At 52.9% G+C, this 19,541-nt stretch overlaps 1 protein-coding gene across 2 annotated transcripts; it reads left to right on the forward strand.

Moving 5' to 3' along the window:
* The first annotated feature begins 118 nt into the window (after positions 1-118).
* On the forward strand, positions 119-19,294 carry PTPN23 (protein tyrosine phosphatase non-receptor type 23). 2 transcript variants are annotated; one of them, XM_081160263.1, is made up of 25 exons: positions 119-292; positions 8,686-8,760; positions 10,569-10,696; positions 10,934-11,010; positions 11,692-11,741; positions 11,899-12,030; positions 12,300-12,380; positions 12,473-12,604; positions 12,689-12,736; positions 13,114-13,170; positions 13,288-13,346; positions 13,521-13,600; positions 13,704-13,818; positions 13,917-13,982; positions 14,359-14,504; positions 14,767-15,078; positions 15,156-15,310; positions 15,404-15,555; positions 15,645-15,824; positions 15,917-17,627; positions 17,704-17,888; positions 17,981-18,085; positions 18,165-18,303; positions 18,385-18,498; positions 18,573-19,294. In XM_081160263.1, the coding sequence occupies exons 1-25, from the start codon at positions 209-211 to the stop codon at positions 19,050-19,052; spliced, it is 4,863 nt and encodes a 1,620-aa protein (XP_081016389.1). In that variant the 5' UTR covers positions 119-208; the 3' UTR covers positions 19,053-19,294. The 2 variants fall into 2 exon arrangements, with proteins under 2 accessions (XP_081016389.1, XP_081016390.1); XM_081160264.1 differs by lacking the exons at positions 119-292; positions 8,686-8,760; positions 10,934-11,010 and having other exon boundaries at positions 10,639-10,696.
* The last annotated feature ends 247 nt before the right edge of the window (positions 19,295-19,541 follow it).

Raw genomic sequence — 19,541 nt, forward strand, 5'->3', positions numbered from 1 at the left:
CCTCTCCGGGGAGACTGAACTGCGCATGTGCACGCGCCGGCGGGGCGGGCAGGGCGCGGACTACATCTCCCAGAAGGCCGTGTGGGCCTTTTTCACCCGCGCGTGACGAGCGCCTTCCGGCGCCAAGGGGCGGGGCAGTGAGCGCGGCTGAGCCAGCAGCTGGAGCAGCTGAGGGGAGCGGCCCGGTGGGCGGCGGGCTCTATCCGCCATGGAGGCCGTGCCTCGCATGCCCATGATCTGGCTGGACCTCAAAGAGGCCGGCGACTTCCACTTCCAGGCGGCTGTGAAGAAGGTGAGCGCTCCTCTTCGCGTCCCCACGTCTTCCGTGTATCTCCGTCGTCTGCCAGCGCGTGACGCCCCCTGCGTGTCCCATCATCGCCCAGGCCTTGGCGAGTGAGGCCCGCGGGGGCCTCCGCTGGCTCTCCTCAGCCTGGCCCACCCCCGTTCCTCGGCACCCCCGCAGGCCCTTCTCCGCCTCCTCACACGCACCGCAGGCTCGTCGGAGCTGCCTTTTCACTTCTGCCCCGGGCGGTCCTCGCTGCCCACCGCGGCGCACACTTCCTCGGGGCGCCGCTCTGGACCTAGTTCTGCTCCGCCCGTCCTCACGCCAGCGCGGCCCGCGGGGTGGGGGGTGGGGCCGGCCGTCTGGTGGCGCGGCCGTGCCTGCCCTCGGCGCGCGGTCGTTCCACGCCTGGGTTGGGACGCGCGCCGAGGGTGGCTCAGGATACGTGCTTAAAGACCAGGGCCCCGGTGACCCAGAAGAATGCCAGACCTGTGCGACTGGGGTCTCTCTGACCCTTGGCGCAGTTCTGTCTGGTCTTCTCAGAAGAACTTTATTCGGGAGCCCTTTGGACCAAAAGACACGGTTCCGTGTCATTTGGGGGAGGGTTGCTGCTTTTCATAACTGCCCAGAGGGAATAAACGGTGTTGTAGCTCTCTCTGTGTTGAACCTCCGTCAGACGGAGGAGACAGGCAGGTTCGGCGTTGATGGAGGCCAGGGGCTTCTGTGGCTGGTAAAAATTGGGGCCAGGTGTGTTGATTGGGCACCACGTGCCCTCTGAGACACCTCCTGTTTTGCGAAGGGCCACCTGGTTTCCATTGAGGGTCCGAGCAGAAGTGAAAAGGACCGACCAGGAGGCTGTTTGCAGGTTGGCATCCTTGTAATCACGACGTGTTGAAAACAGCTGCCAGAGCAAGTCCCAGGTGATCGAGGTGGTGCAGGGTGCTTGCGAAGAGAAATAGGAGAAGGGACATGGGTTTGGAAGTAGTTTCCGGAGAAGCTACCCCCCTTCTTCTCTTTACACGGCCTCTGCATTAGTTCAGACACTAACAATTTGTATTTTGTTGAGTCCATCATTTAACCTCTTTGGACCTATTTTTCCTCGTTTATAAAACCAGAAAATTGGAATAATGGATCTAAAGTCCCAAGCTTTTGTTATGCCTTTCCTGGACTTTGGTCACTTCTCCATCTGCTCTTCCATACAAGTGCAGTTCTTTCCCTTCAATGAATCCCTAATTCTTTTCACCCTTTTCTTGGTGACAGTTGTCTGTGCTGCTATGTTTTAACCCCTCTATTCAATTGTAAGTGACCTGAAAGGCATCTCCATGATCTTCACAGCCTAGTAGGGTCCCGTCTACATAGTTGGCACTCAGGAAAATGTGACTGAATGACAGTTGGGAGGGAATTTAGAGATGATGGCTATAACTTTATGGAAATCCAGTGGATAAAAATTTTAGTTCAGAATCTCCTAGGAGATGATTTTGTTTGAATGTAGCCTCTGATGCTCTCTCTGGTAGCTCAGACCTAGACAACAAGGTACTATGTGAGCAGTGATTTCCCTCGGAGAACCTGGGCCGATGTGAGAGGAGTTGCTCATGAGCCATTTAGCCTGAAGTGTATCAGCTGCTGAAACAATTTCCTATATATCAGCTCTTTTTCTGTTTCCTCTTATTTGGAATTGGGAAAGATACCACCATTTATTTGATAGGATTGTGGCATGTATTTGCATGAACCCACTGAGCAGTCTTTGGGTAGGCTGGGCTTCAGAATGGCCACCTCCTTCAGGGTACTTGGGAACTCCTGTAGAGGAGACGCCACTGCAGCCTGGGAACTCCTCCTGACCTGGACTCCTCTCCCCAATCCTGGAGCCCCCACTCTGCCTCTGCCACTGCCACTGGTACCCTTGTTTTTTTCTACCCTTGCTCTGAGCTGCGGGAACATTCACCACTGACTTGGAGTTGAGGGGTAGAATGTAATTTAGGAAGGTAGGGTAAAAATTGGTTAAGAGCAACCTGTCGAGCACTGTGCTGAGCCCTGATAATACAGCTGAATAAAAGATAATGCTTTAGACTAAATTCATAGTCTAGTGGAGGAAATGTAAAAGTTAGATGGTGACATCAGTGGAGGAGTAGAAGTATGTGCAGTGTATAGAAGTACTGGGCTGAGAAAAGGTCCTCAGGGAAGGCTTGCCAAGGAGGTGGGTTTGGAAGGATAAATAGGAATTTTCCAGCTAGGTAAAGGGTTCTTTCTTTGTGAGGGTTGGGCTTTTTAAAAAAAAAATTCATAATGGTTAGTATTGATTTTCATTCTTGATGATGTGCCCTCAATTATGGAATAATGTGAAATAAGTACTATGAGAACAGCAAGCTGGTTTTAAACTGCAGTGCCAAGCTTTAGATAGGGACACCTGGACCTACATAATTTCTCAGGGAAAATGCTGCTGGCCCTGCACCTCTTTACTTTTGCTTTGGAGCCCAGAGTGCTGACTCACTGGAAACTGATAAAGGGTGATTCTTGTGCTCTTCATCAGAGTGATGTGGCCACAGGTGTTAGTGTTTGCAGTGTTTTCCTCTTCTGGTCCCAAACACCTGCCCTTGATTAACTGCACTTGAGCTCAACTCAAGCTCACTTGGACCTCGGAGTGACATTCATCTCTGATTCATTAATTAAACAAATAGTTACTGAGTGACTATGTGCCAGCCCTGGGAATTCAGGATTGTATGTGATGACAAAAATCTCTGCCTTCATGGAGCTTCCAGTGATCCACATAATAACCTATCCTTAAGAGCAAGTGTACCAAGTGGGGAGGGGAGCGGATGTACCAGATGGTTGCCAACCTAGTGGCTTCTTGGCCTTTCCCTCCCTTCCACTCTGCTGATCTCTCTAAATCGCCACTTTCCCACCAGGTTCCTCCAGGGAACCGCCTGCTGTTCAGAGCTGCCACCACTACACTTCAGCTTGCCTCTCTAACTTCACTTCCCCAGGCCTCTCTTACAGGAACAGTCACATCTGGCCATTGTCCTTGTTCCGTTTGCTATTGGAATTCCTTTTCTGCTGCTCATCACCCAGGTTGAACTGTACCTCCTCAGGGTCCCTTCAACTCCCTGGCCATCGCACCATCCTCCACATTCAGACAGGTCTTACTGCTCCTATCACTCAGTTGGTCTGCACCACAGAGTGCACACTCCTGTTGCCTCTTCTTACTGTTCATTTTACATAGGAAGAGCCTGGTTTTCAGGTTTGTGGATTTTTTTCCCTTCCGGATTTCCCATGGGGGAGCTACTCTTTTTGAAAAGTTTGCCACAGACACAGAAAGAGAAATGAGATGACCAGGGGCCTAAAAGGGCTCTGGTTCCTCAGCAGTGCCAGTTACCTGTGGTGGCGATTTGTCTTATTTCTTATCACAGATTTGATGTCATGAAGCCAGTCCGCCTGAGCCTGTCTGCCCACTTGTGTTTTACCGCGGGGGCTCCAGGCCCAGATGACCTGGATTGTCTAGGTTGTTCTTCTGTGACTTGAACCTTGTACACCAAAGACCTAGATCCATTCACACCAGGTTCTTTCCGTTACTCGGAAGTGGTAAGTACTATGTATAGAGAGTGCTTAACAAGTGTTGCTTGAATGACCTAGTCTAGTTCCAACACCCTCTAGGGAGCTGTAACTTGAGTTCTGTTTCCTGGTGGTGTTCAGACAGGTCGAAGGGCTATTCATAAGAGATGTGGGACAGAGGACTTGAGTGTTAAGTGGGGGGAGACCGGGCGAGGATGCAGGTCTGTTCTTATCCCTGGTGGTCTTGGCCTGTAATTTGGTTTTAGGCTTGCTGATACCAAGGGGCTGAAGATTTCCTATGTCAATAATATTCCTCTCTCTCAATAAAATGAATCTCATTTAAAATTCAGTAGCAGAGCATATATTGTATTAATTAACAATCTGTATGTGGGATTCAATTTTATGTGTGTTTCTGTGGAACAGCCCAAGGAATACCCCATATTTGAGTCACCCTGCAAGTGGAGGAAAAACGTGTATGGTGAAGAGGCAGTACTAATATGTGATACCTTTTATTGCCTTTTCTTCTTGGGTTATTGCTTTGATTAGCACCATGAAACTTCAAGATGTTATATCAAATTAAGAGCAAAAGCTAGACACCTCTGCCACCCAAGGAAAAAAACCAAAACAACAACAAAACCAGCACGCATGCACAAAAGAATGAGAGTGTGTTGGTACAAGAGAGAGCGACAACCAGGTGTATCCCTGGGTCAGGAGTCAGGAAACCTGAATTAAGGGTTCTAGCATTACTGTTGCACATCTCTGGTTCCCATTTTTCTAATCTGCAAAAGAATGGCAGGACCCAAGGTAGATATTTCCAGTGATCTCAACTACCTACAAAATGTGTGCCATTTGTTCAGTAAAAGAGCGGCGTAGCATCATGGATGTAGCATAGACATTGGAATCAGACAGACCTGGGTTTAGGTCCCACCGCCTCCACTTACTAGCTGGGTAATCTTCAGCTGCTAGAAATGACTACAGTACTAATCTGGTCCTCACTTTCCTCACCTGTAATACGGAGCTAATAATATACTTCATAAGCTTTTAAGAATCAAGAGTTAATGCATGTGAGTCCCTGGTACAGGTCTTGGCACATTGTAAACAATATTTTTAGCTTAGCATCTTCAGCCAGTTTCTTTCCTCTGTTTAGTAGTATCAGCAGTCATAGAGGATTTTCTCAGAGTTTATTAAAAGCCCAACTGTGTGCAGACATTCATTTGCTTTTCCTGTTTTCTAGAGTTATTTATGAAAACCATATTTAAAAATTAGAAATGAATTGGTCTTATGTGTGGTTAAAAATATGGGCTCTGCCCGGCCAGGCATGGCTCAGCGCTTGAGCGTCGACCTAGAATCCAGGTGATTCGGGTTTGATTCCTGGTCAGAGCACATGCCCGGGTTGCGGGCTCGATCCTCAGTTGGGGGCTTGCAGGAGGCAGCCCATCAATGACTCTCTCATCACTGATGTTTCTCTCTCTCTGAAATAAAAAAAGATATATTTAAAACAAACAAACAAACAACAAAAAATATATATATAGGCTCTGGAACCCAAATATGTGGGTTTCAGCCATTGCTCATTATTCACTAGTGCTTCGACCTTGGCAAATGCTCTGACTTTTTGCCTCAGTTTCCTCATTTTCTCATGTGTAAAATGGTGGTGATAATAGCACCTACCTCTTTGGATTTTTGTAAGGACCGAGTGATGTTAAGTGCTCAGCTCAGTACCTGGCCCATGGTAGGAGCTCTGTAAATTTTGCTGTTGCTGTTCTTGGAGGAGGAATGAGACACAGGTAGAAAGTGACCTCTAGGGACAGTTGTGCTGGGAGTGGGACAGCATCTCCTTCTCCTTCAGCATTGTGTGAACAGCAGGGACAGATGTTCTTAGCAGTGTCGGGTGAAGCCTTGTTTCTGGGTCTCAGATGTTTCTCTCATCCCTTTCGCCTCTGACCCCCTGGGCCTCTAGGCTCCATTTTTCCATCTTTATCCTCAGGGTGGACAAACTAAAACCTCTCACCAAAAGGGAATTTCCATTTAGATAGTCAAGTTTTCCCTATGCTTCAGGCCACATTTTATTTATATATATGTAAATTTATATATATATATATGTGTGTGTGTGTGTGTATATATAGTGTCCCCAAAAATGTATACAGAATTTTTCCCGATAGCTCAATTGATGTTTCTTTCTTTTCAGGTTTAACCCATTGGAATTAATTATTCAGAGTGTGTGTACATTTCTTGGGGGGACACCTTATATACACACACGCAGACGGTCTCTGACTTCCAGTGTTTCAACTTACAATTTTTTTTTTTATAAATGGAATTTCTTTTTTTTCTAAATTTATTGATTGATTTTTAGAGACAGAGAGGAAGGGGGAGAGATAGAGGGAGAAACATGGATTTGTTGTTCCACTCATTTGTGCATTCATTGGTTCACTCCTGTATGTGCCCTGACTGGGGATCAACTTACAATTTTTTGACTTTATGATGATGCAAAAGCAGTACACATTCAGTAGAACCATACTTCAGATTTTAAATTCTGCTCTTCTTGGGCTAGCAGTATGTTCTATGGTGATACTCTTGTGAGGCTGGGCAGCACAGCGAGCCACAGCTCCTAGTCTGCCATGTGGTCAAGAAGGTAAACAACCGATACTCTATAATAATAAATGCATTTTTGACTTATGGTATTTCAACTTACAATGGGTTTATCAGGATGTGACACCATTGTAAGTTGAGGAGCATCTCTAAATACATATACACATACAATGTGTGTATAATGTATTCCATGAACCTTGGAAAGTAAGCTGTACACATTTCGGCACATACTAAGAATAAGGACATTCCCCTCCATAACCACAGTATCATCACACCTAAGGAAATCCACAGAAATTTTTTACTATAATTTATATTTGAATTCCAAACTCAAATCCAATCAGGATTCCCATATTGTATTTAGTTCTGTTTCTTTTCATCTAGAATAGTCTGCCCTCCCCATTCCTTAATGATACTGATTTTTCAAAGAGAATGGGTTAATTGGTGGGTAAAATGGCTCATCTTCTAAACTTTTCTGAGAGTGTCCTTTTAGTATTTTTCAGTTTGTCCATCCTCTGCATTTTCTGTAAAGATAACTATTTGCTAAGAATCTAACATGTCTAATAAGGCTCCTACCATTCCTGATGCACTCATTGTTGGGGGCAAGGGTCATTGGCATGACCCAGCCATGAGGCACACATTCTGATGGACGCATGTTCAGAATGTGGGAGAGCAGCAGCTAACATTTAAGGAAGTGACATTTCAGTTGAGTCTTAGTAGAGAAGTTAGGAAAAGCACTGGGACCCGAGAGCAGTAATTCCAAATTACTGTTGGCTGGGAGTTCCTAGGAGGTGCCAGAGGACAGTCTGTGAAGGGCCATGAACTCTGTGGTTAGATTTGGTCCTGGAGGCTTTGGAGAGCCACTGTCGCACATCCTTTTCAGATTACAATTTTTCTCTTTAGATAACTCATTTCCCACAATCTCACTATGGTGAGAAAAGCATGTTTTGGTTTATTTTCCCCGGGGGGGGGGGTGTATTTCAGAAGGACATAAAGTTAGGAGTGACATTGGAGTTATGTTAGACAATTCTGGCACCTTGGTATAGATGAATTTGAAGGAGTGGCTTGTCCAGGCCAGAGGTGGAAGAGGGCAGAGAAGAAAGCTCATGGATACACAGAGGACTTTCAGGAGGTAAAATAACAAAAGGGGGGTCAGGGTCAGAGGTTTGAGAATGTACTGGATGGTGCTGTAGTAAACTCAGCAATAGCCGCCCTTTACTTATCAGGTCAGGTAGGAGCTATCACTCAGCCTCCCAGGTCCTCTTGTGGCTAATTCCTTAGACCTAGGTCCTGGGAAGGGACCCTAGGAAAGATGGATGGGCCACAGATGTGGCGTGAGTATGCTACTGGATAGAGCAGGCCATCTCTGCTCAGCCTTTACAGCCTCCTTTCTTCTCTGAGGGCCTTAAGGAACCTCATGAGTTGGGCATCAGTGCCTTTAGTGTTTGTGGAATAAGTGGATCTGGCCTTCCCAGAATGTTAACCTAGACACTAGGCAGCGGGCACTGCATTAGGGGTAGTTTTAGCTGCCTTAGTCTGTTGATTTAGGTGAACAAAGGGCCCGTTGGTTCTGGCCATGCCTCTAAGCTGGTGAGTGTGCTCACTGTCCAAGACAGTTCTTGAGATGGTGATTGGGCAGGCATGCCAGCTCCCTGTCTGGTTTGGGCAGTAAGTGACCTTCCCTTCGCCCCTTCTGTCTAAGTCATTTCTGTCACCCATCCGTGGGCCTTTCCTCAGATAAGGACACTTCAGATCACTATATCTGTGGTGCCCTTTCCCAGCCAGGAGGGTCAGCTGGTGAAGGAGGCCTTGCACTCCCACTCTTGTTTGGTGCCTTTTGCCTACACTTACTGTTGGGTTAGGATTATGGTTGTGACCCCAGAACACAGCACGGTCCAGTCCTTGAAGGAGGCTTGACTTTGTGGCCTGTTTGGGGATGTTCAGTAGGATCCCATTTCAGCCACCTAAGTTCCCTGGCCACCTGAGCTGGGAGGGTCCTAGACATCCTAGAGAGGGCTGCAGCATGGTGAGGACCTGCCTGGAATTCACATGGGGTCGTCCAGTCTTATTTTCCATTTTGCTCAGAGGACGAGGCTCCGTGGTCAGCATCTTGGTGCCGCCCTGTTACTGAGTTTCTGGTGTTCCGGGAGTTGAGCCCGTGGTTGGTGCTGTGGCCTCAGTCCTGAGCCCTGACTGGTGATTGTGAAGACTCGGAGGGCAGGAGTGGGAATAGGGGAGTCTTCTTTATCCCTGGTTTACGTTCCTCTCTTTAGTTTGTCCTGAAGAATTATGGAGAGAACCCAGAAGCCTACAATGAGGAACTGAAGAAGCTGGAATTGCTCAGACAGGTAAGAGGATAGTGTGTGGTGTCCTGAAGGAGTTCTAGCCAGTGGCGGCTAGCTCTCTACTGGGCCCTCAGTGCTGGGATTCTGATGGGGGCGCTGGCCCTCGCCCACAGGTATGGTGGGAATGCACAGCACTTCTGTCCCATCCCCTCTGTGTACCTGCATCTTGGAGGGTGTACTGTCTGCTCTTCTGTTTGAGCAGAGGGGTCATTTGCTTTGTTTGGTTTTCTTCCCAAAATAGGAATAACCTTTATTGGTTATCATGAAAATTGAAGTGTTCACTATAAAGAATATATAAACAACATAAAGAATTAAATGTATATATATACACATATATGAATAAGATAAATTATTTAAACCCTATTGCCCAGAGATAGTCACTTAACATTTCAGTATATAACCTTATAGATTTTTATCTTTGTCTATATAATGTAGTTGGATATCAGTGTCTATATGATATTATATAAATGAAATCATACCATTCATCTGTTACATACTTTCCTCCCAGTGGTAAATATATTATGGACATTTTAGCTTATCACTAGAGACACTTGTCTTTTGTGGGTAGCCTTGACATAATTTATTTAAATAAATCTCTCTTTTTTTCCATCTACCCAAACAGCTGTTTTGTATTTTCAATTACAGTTTACATTTAATATTTTATATTAGTTTCAGGTATATAGCATAATGGCTTGATAATCATATACTTTATGAAGTGTTGCCCCTGATATTTCTAGTACCTGTCTGACACCATACATAGTTATTAAAATATTGCCTGTACTCCCTATGCTGTGCTTTACATCCCCGTGACTGTTTTGTAACTACCAATTTGTACTTCTTAATCTGTTCATCTTCTTTTTCACCCAGATGCCCACCCTCCTCCCCTCTGGCAACTATCAGTCTTGTTCTGTGTCTCTGAGTCTCTTTCAGTTTTATTTAAACAGCCCTTTATTTTTACAGGATCATTGTTATACTTTATATTTTATCACCTGAGGATATTTTTTCCATTGCTTTTCAGAGAGAGTGGAAGGGGGGGAGAGAGATACCAATTGGTTGCCTTCTGCATGCGGGAATTGAGCCTGCAACCAACATACGTGCTCTTGGCTGGAATCAAACCTGGGACCCTTCAGTCCATAGGCAGATGCTCTAACCACTGAGCCACATCAGCTAGGGCTAAACAGTCCTTTTTAATGGAAATTTTGGTGGTGTTCAGTATTTGACCTTGTTAATAATGCTGTGATAAATATCCTTCCATGCTCATTCAAGCAGTTGCTCTTCTGAATTTCTCTTACTGTATATTTTTATTTATTTTTTAAATATATCTTTATTGATTTCAGAGAGGGGAGAGAGAGAGAGATAGAAACATCAATGATGAGAGAGTCATGGATCGGCTGCCTCCTGCACGCCCCCGACCAGGGATCGAGCCTGCAACCTGAGCATGTGCCCCGACCGGGAATCAAACCCTAATAGCCTGGATCCTAGATCGACGCTCAACCGCTGAGCCATGCCCGGCTGGGCTTACTGTATATTTTTAGATACAGAACTGTGGGTCAAATTTTAAGTTTGTTAAAAACTTTAATGCATGTTGTAAACTGCCTTGCAGAAAGGTGGGGCTGATTCCATCCACGAGCTCTGGCCAGTGGGACGATTTGTTGAATGACCACAGATGCAGCAGCAGGCTTTCTTTGGGTCCCCTGGGGTATGCGGTGTCCTAGCTCTAATGCATATTTCCTGGGCGTCTGTGGGCAGACAGACCAGCCTGTCCTCTACCCCAACTGATGTCAGGCCTGCTTCTCCCATCTGCCCCCCAGAATGCTGTCCGGGTCCCACGGGACTTCGAGGGCTGCAGCGTCCTCCGCAAGTACCTAGGCCAACTCCATTACCTGCAGAGTCGGGTCCCCATGGGCTCAGGCCAGGAGGCTGCTGTTCCTGTCACCTGGTGAGAGCTGATTGCGGGGAACCTGGAGGGTGCTTGGGACAACCCAAGGGTGTCTTTGTGCTGGGGTGCCCCTCTCCCTCCCCTCCCTTCTTATTGCACAGGGTGGGGAGCAGCTTGGTGTGGTTTCCTAGGGCCTCCTTCCCTCCAACCCTACACAGGGGTGGCTGGTCCCCTCACTTGGCCTCAGGGCCCTGGCCAGCTCCTTCCCTCAAGATGACTGGGGTGACATGTCTGCAGGACCGAGATCTTCTCAGGCAAGTCTGTGGCCCATGAGGACATCAAGTATGAGCAGGCCTGCATTCTCTACAACCTTGGTGAGCTGCCTAAACCCTTCCCCCTGGCCCTGCAACCAGGGATCTCAGCTTGGCAACAGACCACAAGGCCAATGGGCTGATGGAGGAAGGACACCTGGATTCTGACCCCTCCACGGCCTTTCCCACATCTCTTCCAGCGCCTCTTTTCTGGGCCACAGTGAGCTACCCTGCTGGGAAGAGTCTATACCGGACTGGCTGCCACACAGTGTTGCTGCCATGTGCTCTGGCTGAGAGAGGTGGCTGAAATGGCCTCTCTTCTTTGACTGGACAGCTCCTTACCCCCCTTTTGACTTTGGGCTGCTTTAGGCAGACAGAAAACAAGGTTGGGCTCGAGCGGCCCTGCTGTGTCAGCCCAGATGACTCAGCCCTGGTCTGGCTCAAGGGAGAAACTTGGGGAACCCTAGAATCCTGTATAGGCACCACTGAAGCTTCTAGACCGGACCTCTAGGCTAGGGTCTGTGGACAGAAACCCCTCCTTCGTCCACCTACAGCCCCATTTGGTGCAGACCAGGAGACAGCCCCAGCTTTGCTGTCCTTGGATGAACTGCCCCAGTTCTCAGACCCCTGTTTTTCTGATCATGAGTGACAACACTGCCCCCTCTGCCTTACTGTTAACACAGGTGTGGGGAGCCTGGGGAACACCCCAGATTAGCCCTGACACCATGTCCTCTGCCTCCCCAGGTGCGCTGCACTCCATGCTGGGGGCCATGGACAAGCGAGTGTCTGAAGAGGTGAGGAGGGGCAGTGGGTGGGACATCGGACATAACCAGAGAGGTTCTCTGCTGAATGTTCTCAGTCTCTAGAGTTGGACTGAATCCTGCCCTGTGGGAGTGGACACAGCAGCTGTCTGGTGCTGTCCCTGGCCATCCTCCCTCTCATCCCTTACAGGGCATGAAGGTTTCCTGTACTCACTTCCAGTGTGCAGCAGGCGCCTTTGCCTACCTGCGTGAGCACTTCCCTCACGCCTACAGCGTTGACATGAGCCGCCAGATCCTTACTCTCAATGTCAACCTCATGTTGGTAAGGAGATGCCCTTGTTGGAACTGAGTTAAACCCAGGGGAGGGGACAATTAGGGCTGGACCCTAGACCAGGCCCTGTGTAGATGGCAGTGCAGGACAAGCAGGGGCGTTGGCTGTGATCTCAGAGCTGCAGGTGGATCAGGAGCAGGGCTGGGCTTCTTGGAGTGGGGGAGGCTGGAGGAGAGGACGTGAAGAGGGGATCCCTGTGGTCTGCCCGCTGCGAAGGGCAAGGCCTCCGGGTGAATGAGGGAGTACACTTGTTGCCCCAGGGCCAGGCTCAGGAATGCCTTCTGGAAAAGTCAATGTTGGACAACAGGAAGAGCTTTCTGGTGGCCCGCATCAGTGCACAGGTAGGAATGGGGGTAGATGGTGGTCCTCAAGGGACTAAGGGCAGGCCCTTGGTTTTCTGACACCCCACTGGTGACCCCACTCTGGCTCCCAGGTGGTGGATTACTACAAGGAGGCCTGCCGGGCCTTGGAGAACCCTGACACCGCCTCACTGCTGGGCCGGATCCAGAAGGACTGGAAGAAGTTGGTACAGATGAAGATCTACTACTTTGCGGCTGTGGCTCATGTGAGGGCACCGTGGCCACTGGCTCTGGGCTGGGCCGAGTTGCCACAGCTTGGGAAATAAGTGATGTCTCTTCTTCTTTCCCAGCTGCACATGGGAAAGCAGGCTGAGGAGCAGCAGAAGTTCGGGGAGCAGGTGAGTGAGTTGTGAGGAGAGCATCAGGACTGGTTCCTGCCTTGTGAGGTGCCTGTGGGGTCCCTTCCGGAATAGGGAGGTGGTCTCTCACCTCCACATCCCTGGACAACCCCCTGCTGCAGGCCTGGTGTGTCCCATCTATGCGGCCCTCATCCCTGGGAACTGAGAAGGCATAGCAGTCTCCCCACAGAGGGGCGGGCTGGTTGGAGGTGTCAGCTGTGTGTGGAGCAGTGTGACGCTAACCTCCATGCTGTTGGCGTGGCTGGCACCCAGCTGCCTCCTCATCTGATGGCCAGTCAGGGCTCAGTGGAGCGGCAGAAGGAAGAGAGTCCAAGCAGGGAAGGACCAACCAGGCTCTGCCCACTGTTCCCCCACAGGTCGCATACTTCCAGAGTGCCCTGGACAAGCTCAATGAAGCCATCAAGTTGGCCAAGGTAAAGTTAAGGAAGGGCCTGGCTGCCCCTGAGTACAGGGAGCAAGCCTGGCGGGGCCATGGGGTGTCCTGGCGCTGGCCTTAGTTATTGCTGAGCCGCCCCATCCCTACCCTGTAGGGCCAGCCCGACACTGTGCAAGATGCACTTCGCTTCGCTATGGATGTCATTGGAGGAAAGTGAGTCTGTGGGGCTGGGGGTGGCCCTGGTTCTTTCCCATTAGGAATGGTCTTGGCCCTCTGCCTGCATCCTTGGGAGGAAGCCACAAATGCCAGAGAGCAGTGGCCCACATGAGATGCCAGCTCCTGGATCCCCTCTGATTATCCAAGACTCCCCCTTCTCTGAACCTCCAGGTACAATTCTGCCAAGAAGGACAATGACTTCATCTACCACGAGGCTGTCCCAGCACTGGACACCCTTCAGCCTGTAAAAGGTCTGGAGCTGAGGGTCAGGGTAGGGATACAGAGAGGGACAGAACAGAGGCAGACTTGAGGTTTGCATGGGCCTGGTCTCCACAATTTTTCTCTCTCACACAGGCGCCCCCTTGGTGAAGCCCTTGCCAGTGAACCCCACAGACCCGGCTGTCACAGGCCCTGACATCTTCGCCAAACTGGTACCTATGGCTGCCCATGAAGCCTCATCGCTGTACAGGTGGGTGGGAGGGGCTGGCCCTGTCCTCTGCACTGGTGGGATTGGGATGTCTCAAGAGACATGGGCTTCCAGCAACTGCTCTGTCACTTCTCCTGCAGTGAGGAGAAAGCCAAGCTGCTTCGAGAGATAATGGCCAAGATTGAGGACAAGAATGAGGTCCTGGAGTAAGTGGGGCTGAGGGTGGGAGGAAGGGGGTTACACAGCAGACCTCGGTGGGTCCCTAGTGCCAACCGCAACAGGGAAAGTAGTAGCAAAATGTTTCCCAGCTCTGCCCTCCCATCCAAGGTCTTGGTTGCTAGATTTATAAGGTGAGAATCCTGAGTCTTGGGAGGGGATATCCATTCTGTTCCAGTGTTTTTAGCAGTGCCCTGGGCATATTCTGGGGGTCAGGCCAAGGGGTGGAGATCAGGATACTGATCTGTTCTCTGCTAGGACGTCAGACCTGCCTTCAGTGTGGGAGGGCTTACCTTGGTGTGCTCCTTGTACATACGAGGACTTGGGTCAGCACCCATCACCCACCTGGTTCTGGTGTCCCTACAGCCAGTTCATGGATTCAATGCAGCTGGATCCTGAGACAGTGGACAACCTTGACACATACAACCACATCCCGCCCCAGCTCATGGAGAAGTGTGCAGCTCTCAGCGTCCGGCCGGACACTGTTAGGAACCTCGTCCAATCCATGCAAGGTGGGGGGACATGGAAGTCACCTGCTGTGGTCTTCTCCCTGTCCCATTCACCCAGAATGGAGGTTGCACCTCTCCAAACACCTGGCACAAATAGCTTCCCCCACGCCGCGTGGTGTGCTGTGCGCGCATTGCTCAGTGAGCGTTGGGCTGCACACAGGCCCTTCACCTGGGTGGCAGGTCTGTTACCTAGGGGACAGGCCAGAGTGGGTGCCTGGCCTCGCTGCCTCAGAAGCTGTTCTCCCTTCCCCATTCCCACCCTCAGTGCTATCTGGCGTGTTCACGGACGTGGAGGCCTCACTGAAGGACATCAGGGACCTGCTGGAGGAGGACGAGCTGCTAGACCAGAAGCTGCAGGAGGCCGTGGGCCAGGCAGGGGCCAGCACGGCAGCGTCCAAGGCTGAGCTGGCAGAGGTGAGGCGCGAGTGGGCCAAGTACATGGAGGTGCACGAAAAGGCCTCCTTCACCAACAGTGAGCTACACCGTGCCATGAACCTACATGTTGGCAACCTCCGCCTACTCAGTGGGCCACTGGACCAGGTCCGGGCTGCCCTGCCCACGCCATCCCTCACCCCAGGTGAGCACCGCCCACCCTGTGCCCATGAGCTGAGAGCTGGGGGCTTCTCCGGCCTCACTGACCATTGCTGTCCCCAGAGGACAAGGCTGTGCTGCAGAACCTGAAGCGCATCCTGGCCAAGGTGCAGGAGATGCGGGACCAGCGTGTGTCTCTAGAGCAGCAGCTGCGTGAGCTTATCCAGAAGGATGACATCACTGCCTCACTGGTTACCACGGACCACTCAGAGATGAAGGTGGGGCGGGAGAGCAGGGTGGTGGGGCCCTTTGGCCTCCACCCTCTGGTGGCAAAGCCTGAGTGTCTGTCCTCCACCCCAACACTCCCTCAGAAGCTGTTCGAGGAGCAACTGAAGAAGTACGACCAGCTGAGGGTGTACCTGGAGCAGAACCTGGCTGCCCAGGACAACGTCCTCCGGGCGCTGACAGAGGCCAATGTGCAGTATGCGGCAGTGCGCCGGGCTCTCAGCGAACTGGACCAAAAGTCAGTGCCTGGCCTTGTGCTCTTGCCCAGAGTCCCACCCAGAGCTTGGCTCCAGCTGCTCACCTCCTGTTGGCCCTTCTGCCCGCCAGGTGGAACTCCACACTGCAGACCCTGGTGGCCTCTTATGAAGCCTACGAGGACCTGATGAAGAAGTCCCAAGAGGGCAAGGACTTCTATGCGGACCTGGAGAGCAAGGTGGCCGCTCTCCTGGAACGGGCACAGTCCACTTGCCAGGCCCGCGAGGCTGCCCGCCAGCAGCTCCTAGACAGGTAGGTGTGGCCCCAGGACCGTAGGGCAGCTGCAGCCTAGACTCAAGCTGGGCTGATAGGGGCCTGGCTCCACTTCTTACCTCATCCCACAGGGAGCTGAAGAAGAAGCCACCACCACGGCCCACAGCCCCCAAGCCACTGCTGCCCCGCAGGGAGGAGGGTGAGGCAGGGGAGATGGGAGACGCGCCAGAGGAGCTGCGCAGCCTGCCCCCCGACGCCTTCTTGGGAACTGCTGCCGCGCTCCACTTTGCTCCTGGTCCCTTCCCCAGCTCTGCAGGCCCAGGACCCCACTATCTCTCAGGCCCCTTACCCCCAGGCAGCTACTCAGGCCCCACACAGGTGTTACAGCCCAGGGTCCCCCAGGCCCCAGGGCCCCCTGCAATGGCCGTGGCACCGGGACCTGCTATCTACCCAGCCCCGGTCTACACACCAGAGCTGGGCCTTGTGCCCCGATCTTCCCCTCAGCACGGCGTGGTGAGCAGCCCCTATGGGGGGGTAGGGCCACACCCCCCAGTTGCAGGTCTGCCCTCGGCTCCACCCCCCCAGTTTTTGGGCCCTGAGTTGGCTATGGGGGTTCGGCCAGCCACCACCACAGTAGATAGTGTCCAGGCACCTATTTCTAGCCACACAGCACCCCAGCCGAACCCCACCTCTGCTCCTCCCCAACCATGTTTCCCAGTACCCCCACCCCAGCCACTGCCCATGCCCTACACTTATCCCCTCACAGTACCCCCAGCCCAGCACCACTTTTCTCCTGGGATCCCCACAGGTTTTCCAGCCCCGAGGATTAGGCCTCAGCCCCAGCTTCATCCCGCACGAGCAGCATTTGGGCAACAGCCCCTTCCACTCCAGCATCCTCACCTCTTTCCCTCGCAGGCTCCAGGACTCATTACACCCCCACCCTCCTACCCTTTTGCTCCTCAGCCTGGTGTCCTGGGGCAGCCACCACCACCTCTACACACCCAGCTCTATCCAGGCCCCTCTCAGGACCCCTTGCCCCCTCACTCGGGGGCTCTGCCTTTCTCCAGCCCTGGGCCACCTCAACCTCCCCATCCCACTCTGGCCTATGGTCCTGCTCCTTCCCCCAGGCCCCTGGGCCCCCAGGCGGCCCCTCTCTCCGTGCAAGGTCCCTCACCTGCCAGCCAGGCCACTCCTAGTCCCCACCTGGTGCCTTCACCTGCCCCATCACCAGGGCCTGGCCCAGTACCTCCTCGGCCCCCTGCAGGAGAGGCACCCCCATGCCTGCGCCGAGGCACTACAGCTGCCGACCTGCTCTCCTCCAGCCCTGAGAGCCAGCATGGTGGCACTCAGCCTCCTGGGGGTGGGCAGCCCCTGCTACAGCCTACTAAGGTGGATGCAGCTGAGGGTTGGCGGCCACAGGCCCTGAGGCTGATTGAGCGGGACCCCTATGAGCATCCCGAGAGGCTGCAGCAGTTGCAGCAAGAGCTGGAGGCCTTTCGGGGCCAGCTGGGTGATGCTGGGGCTCTGGACACTGTTTGGCGGGAGCTGCAAGACGCACAGGAACATGATGCCCGTGGCCGCTCCATCGCCATTGCCCGCTGCTACTCACTGAAGAACCGGCACCAGGACGTCATGCCCTACGATAGCAACCGCGTGGTACTGCGCTCAGGCAAGGATGACTACATCAATGCCAGCCGCGTGGAGGGGCTCTCACCGTACTGCCCGCCTTTGGTGGCCACCCAGGCCCCTTTGCCTGGCACAGCTGCCGACTTCTGGCTCATGGTGCATGAGCAGAAAGTGTCGGTCATTGTCATGCTGGTGTCTGAAGCTGAGATGGAGAAGGTGAGAGGGAGAGGTTGGGTGGGTGCCCAGGAGGGATCCAGGAAAAGCAGCCCTAACTGCCCTATTTGCCCCTCAGCAAAAGGTGGCCCGCTACTTCCCCACTGAGAGAGGCCAGCCCATGGTGCATGGTGCCCTGAGCCTGGCACTGAGTAGTGTCCGTACCACTGAGACCCATGTGGAACGGGTGCTGAGCCTGCAGTTCCGTGACCAGAGCCTCAAGCGCTCGCTTGTGCACCTCCACTTCCCCACTTGGCCTGAGTTGTGAGTCTGCTGCCCTGGGTGGTTGGGAGCACTGGAGGGATGGTGAGGGCCCCAGATCAGGTCTGACTGAAAGATCCCACCCCACCCTGTAGAGGCCTGCCCGACAGCCCCAGCAACCTGCTGCGTTTCATCCAGGAGGTGCACACACATTACCTGCACCAGCGACCCCTGCACACGCCAATTGTTGTGCACTGCAGGTAAGGGGCAGGGAAGGTGCCAGGTGCCAGAGGGCTCCTTCTCTGGAGCTCTTGGCCTTACACCTGCTTCCCGTTGCAGCTCCGGGGTGGGCCGCACAGGAGCCTTTGCGTTGCTCTATGCAGCTGTGCAGGAGGTGGAGGCGGGGAACAGGCTTCCTGAGCTGCCTCAGTTGGTGCGGCGCATGCGGCAGCAGAGGAAACACATGCTGCAGGAGAAGGTAGGGGTCTGGGCGCTGGGACAGGCACTGCCCTAAGGTGACAGCCCCACCCAGCTGACTAGGCCACATGTGCCTCTGCAGCTGCACCTCAGGTTCTGCCACGAGGCGGTGGTGAGACACGTGGAGCAGGTCCTGCAGCGCCATGGCGTGCCCCCACCATGCAAACCCTTGGCTGGCACAAGCATCAGCCAGAAGGTGAGGAAGGAAAGTGCTGCTGGGACAGCCACCACCTTGTGGACCCCCATCTTCACCCACTTCTGTCTTTTCAGAATCACCTTCCTCAGGACTCCCAGGACCTGGTCCTCGGTGGGGACGTTCCCATCAGCTCCATCCAGGCCACTATCGCCAAGCTCAGCATCCGGCCTCCTGGGGCCTTGGATTCCCCAGTTGCCTGCCTGCCAGGCCCTGTAGAGCCCCCAGGCCTGCTGCCAGCCAGTCTCCCGGAGTCCACCCAGCTCCCATCCTCCTCCCCACCCCCCCTCTCTTCACCCTTGCCCGAAGCACCCCAGCCTGAGGAGGCACAGCCAGTTCCTGAGGTCCCCACCCTGGGGCCCCCCTCCTCCTCGCTGGAGCTGCTGGCCTCCCTGACCCCTGAGGCCTTCTCTCTAGACAGCTCCTTGCGGGGAAAGCAGCGGATGAGCAAGCAGAACTTTCTGCAAGCCCACAATGGGCAGGGGCTGCGGGCTGCCCAGCCCACTGACGACCCCCTCAGCCTCCTGGATCCACTCTGGACACTCAACAAGACCTGAACAGGCTTTGCCCGCCGTCCTTACACTACAGCATCTCGCCCATCTGCCTGGGCCCAGCAGGGCCTCTCGAGGTGGGCTGGCCTCTTCCTCCCATTCCTGCTGCCTTTAGCCCTACCTGGTCTAGCCCACACCCCTGTGGGGTGGAGATGTATCGCAGGCCTTGAGGCAGGTTCTGCTCCTTTGTGGGACCTGACATTTTTTCAGCTCTTTGCTGTTGAATAAACCAACATGTTCTGTGGCCACTGTCTGCCCATTGCAGCCTCAGAGAGGGAGCCTGAGCCCCAGTAGTACCACCTAAAACTTGGCACCTTCAGTGAGGTTGGGTGGCTGGTACAGTGACCTCGGGGCCGCCATTGGCTTGCAGACCGCTGAATGGTTAAGGAGGCCTCCCCACCCTGTCACTGTCCCCATACACTCCTTATATGGCTCCTACCTGGAGCAGCTCTGAGCTGAGAAAGGTTAGGCAAGGGAAGAGGGGCCGTCGTAGAG

This window comes from Miniopterus schreibersii, assembly GCF_964146895.1.
Source record: "Miniopterus schreibersii genome assembly, chromosome: 15".
Taxonomy (NCBI): domain Eukaryota; kingdom Metazoa; phylum Chordata; class Mammalia; order Chiroptera; family Miniopteridae; genus Miniopterus; species Miniopterus schreibersii.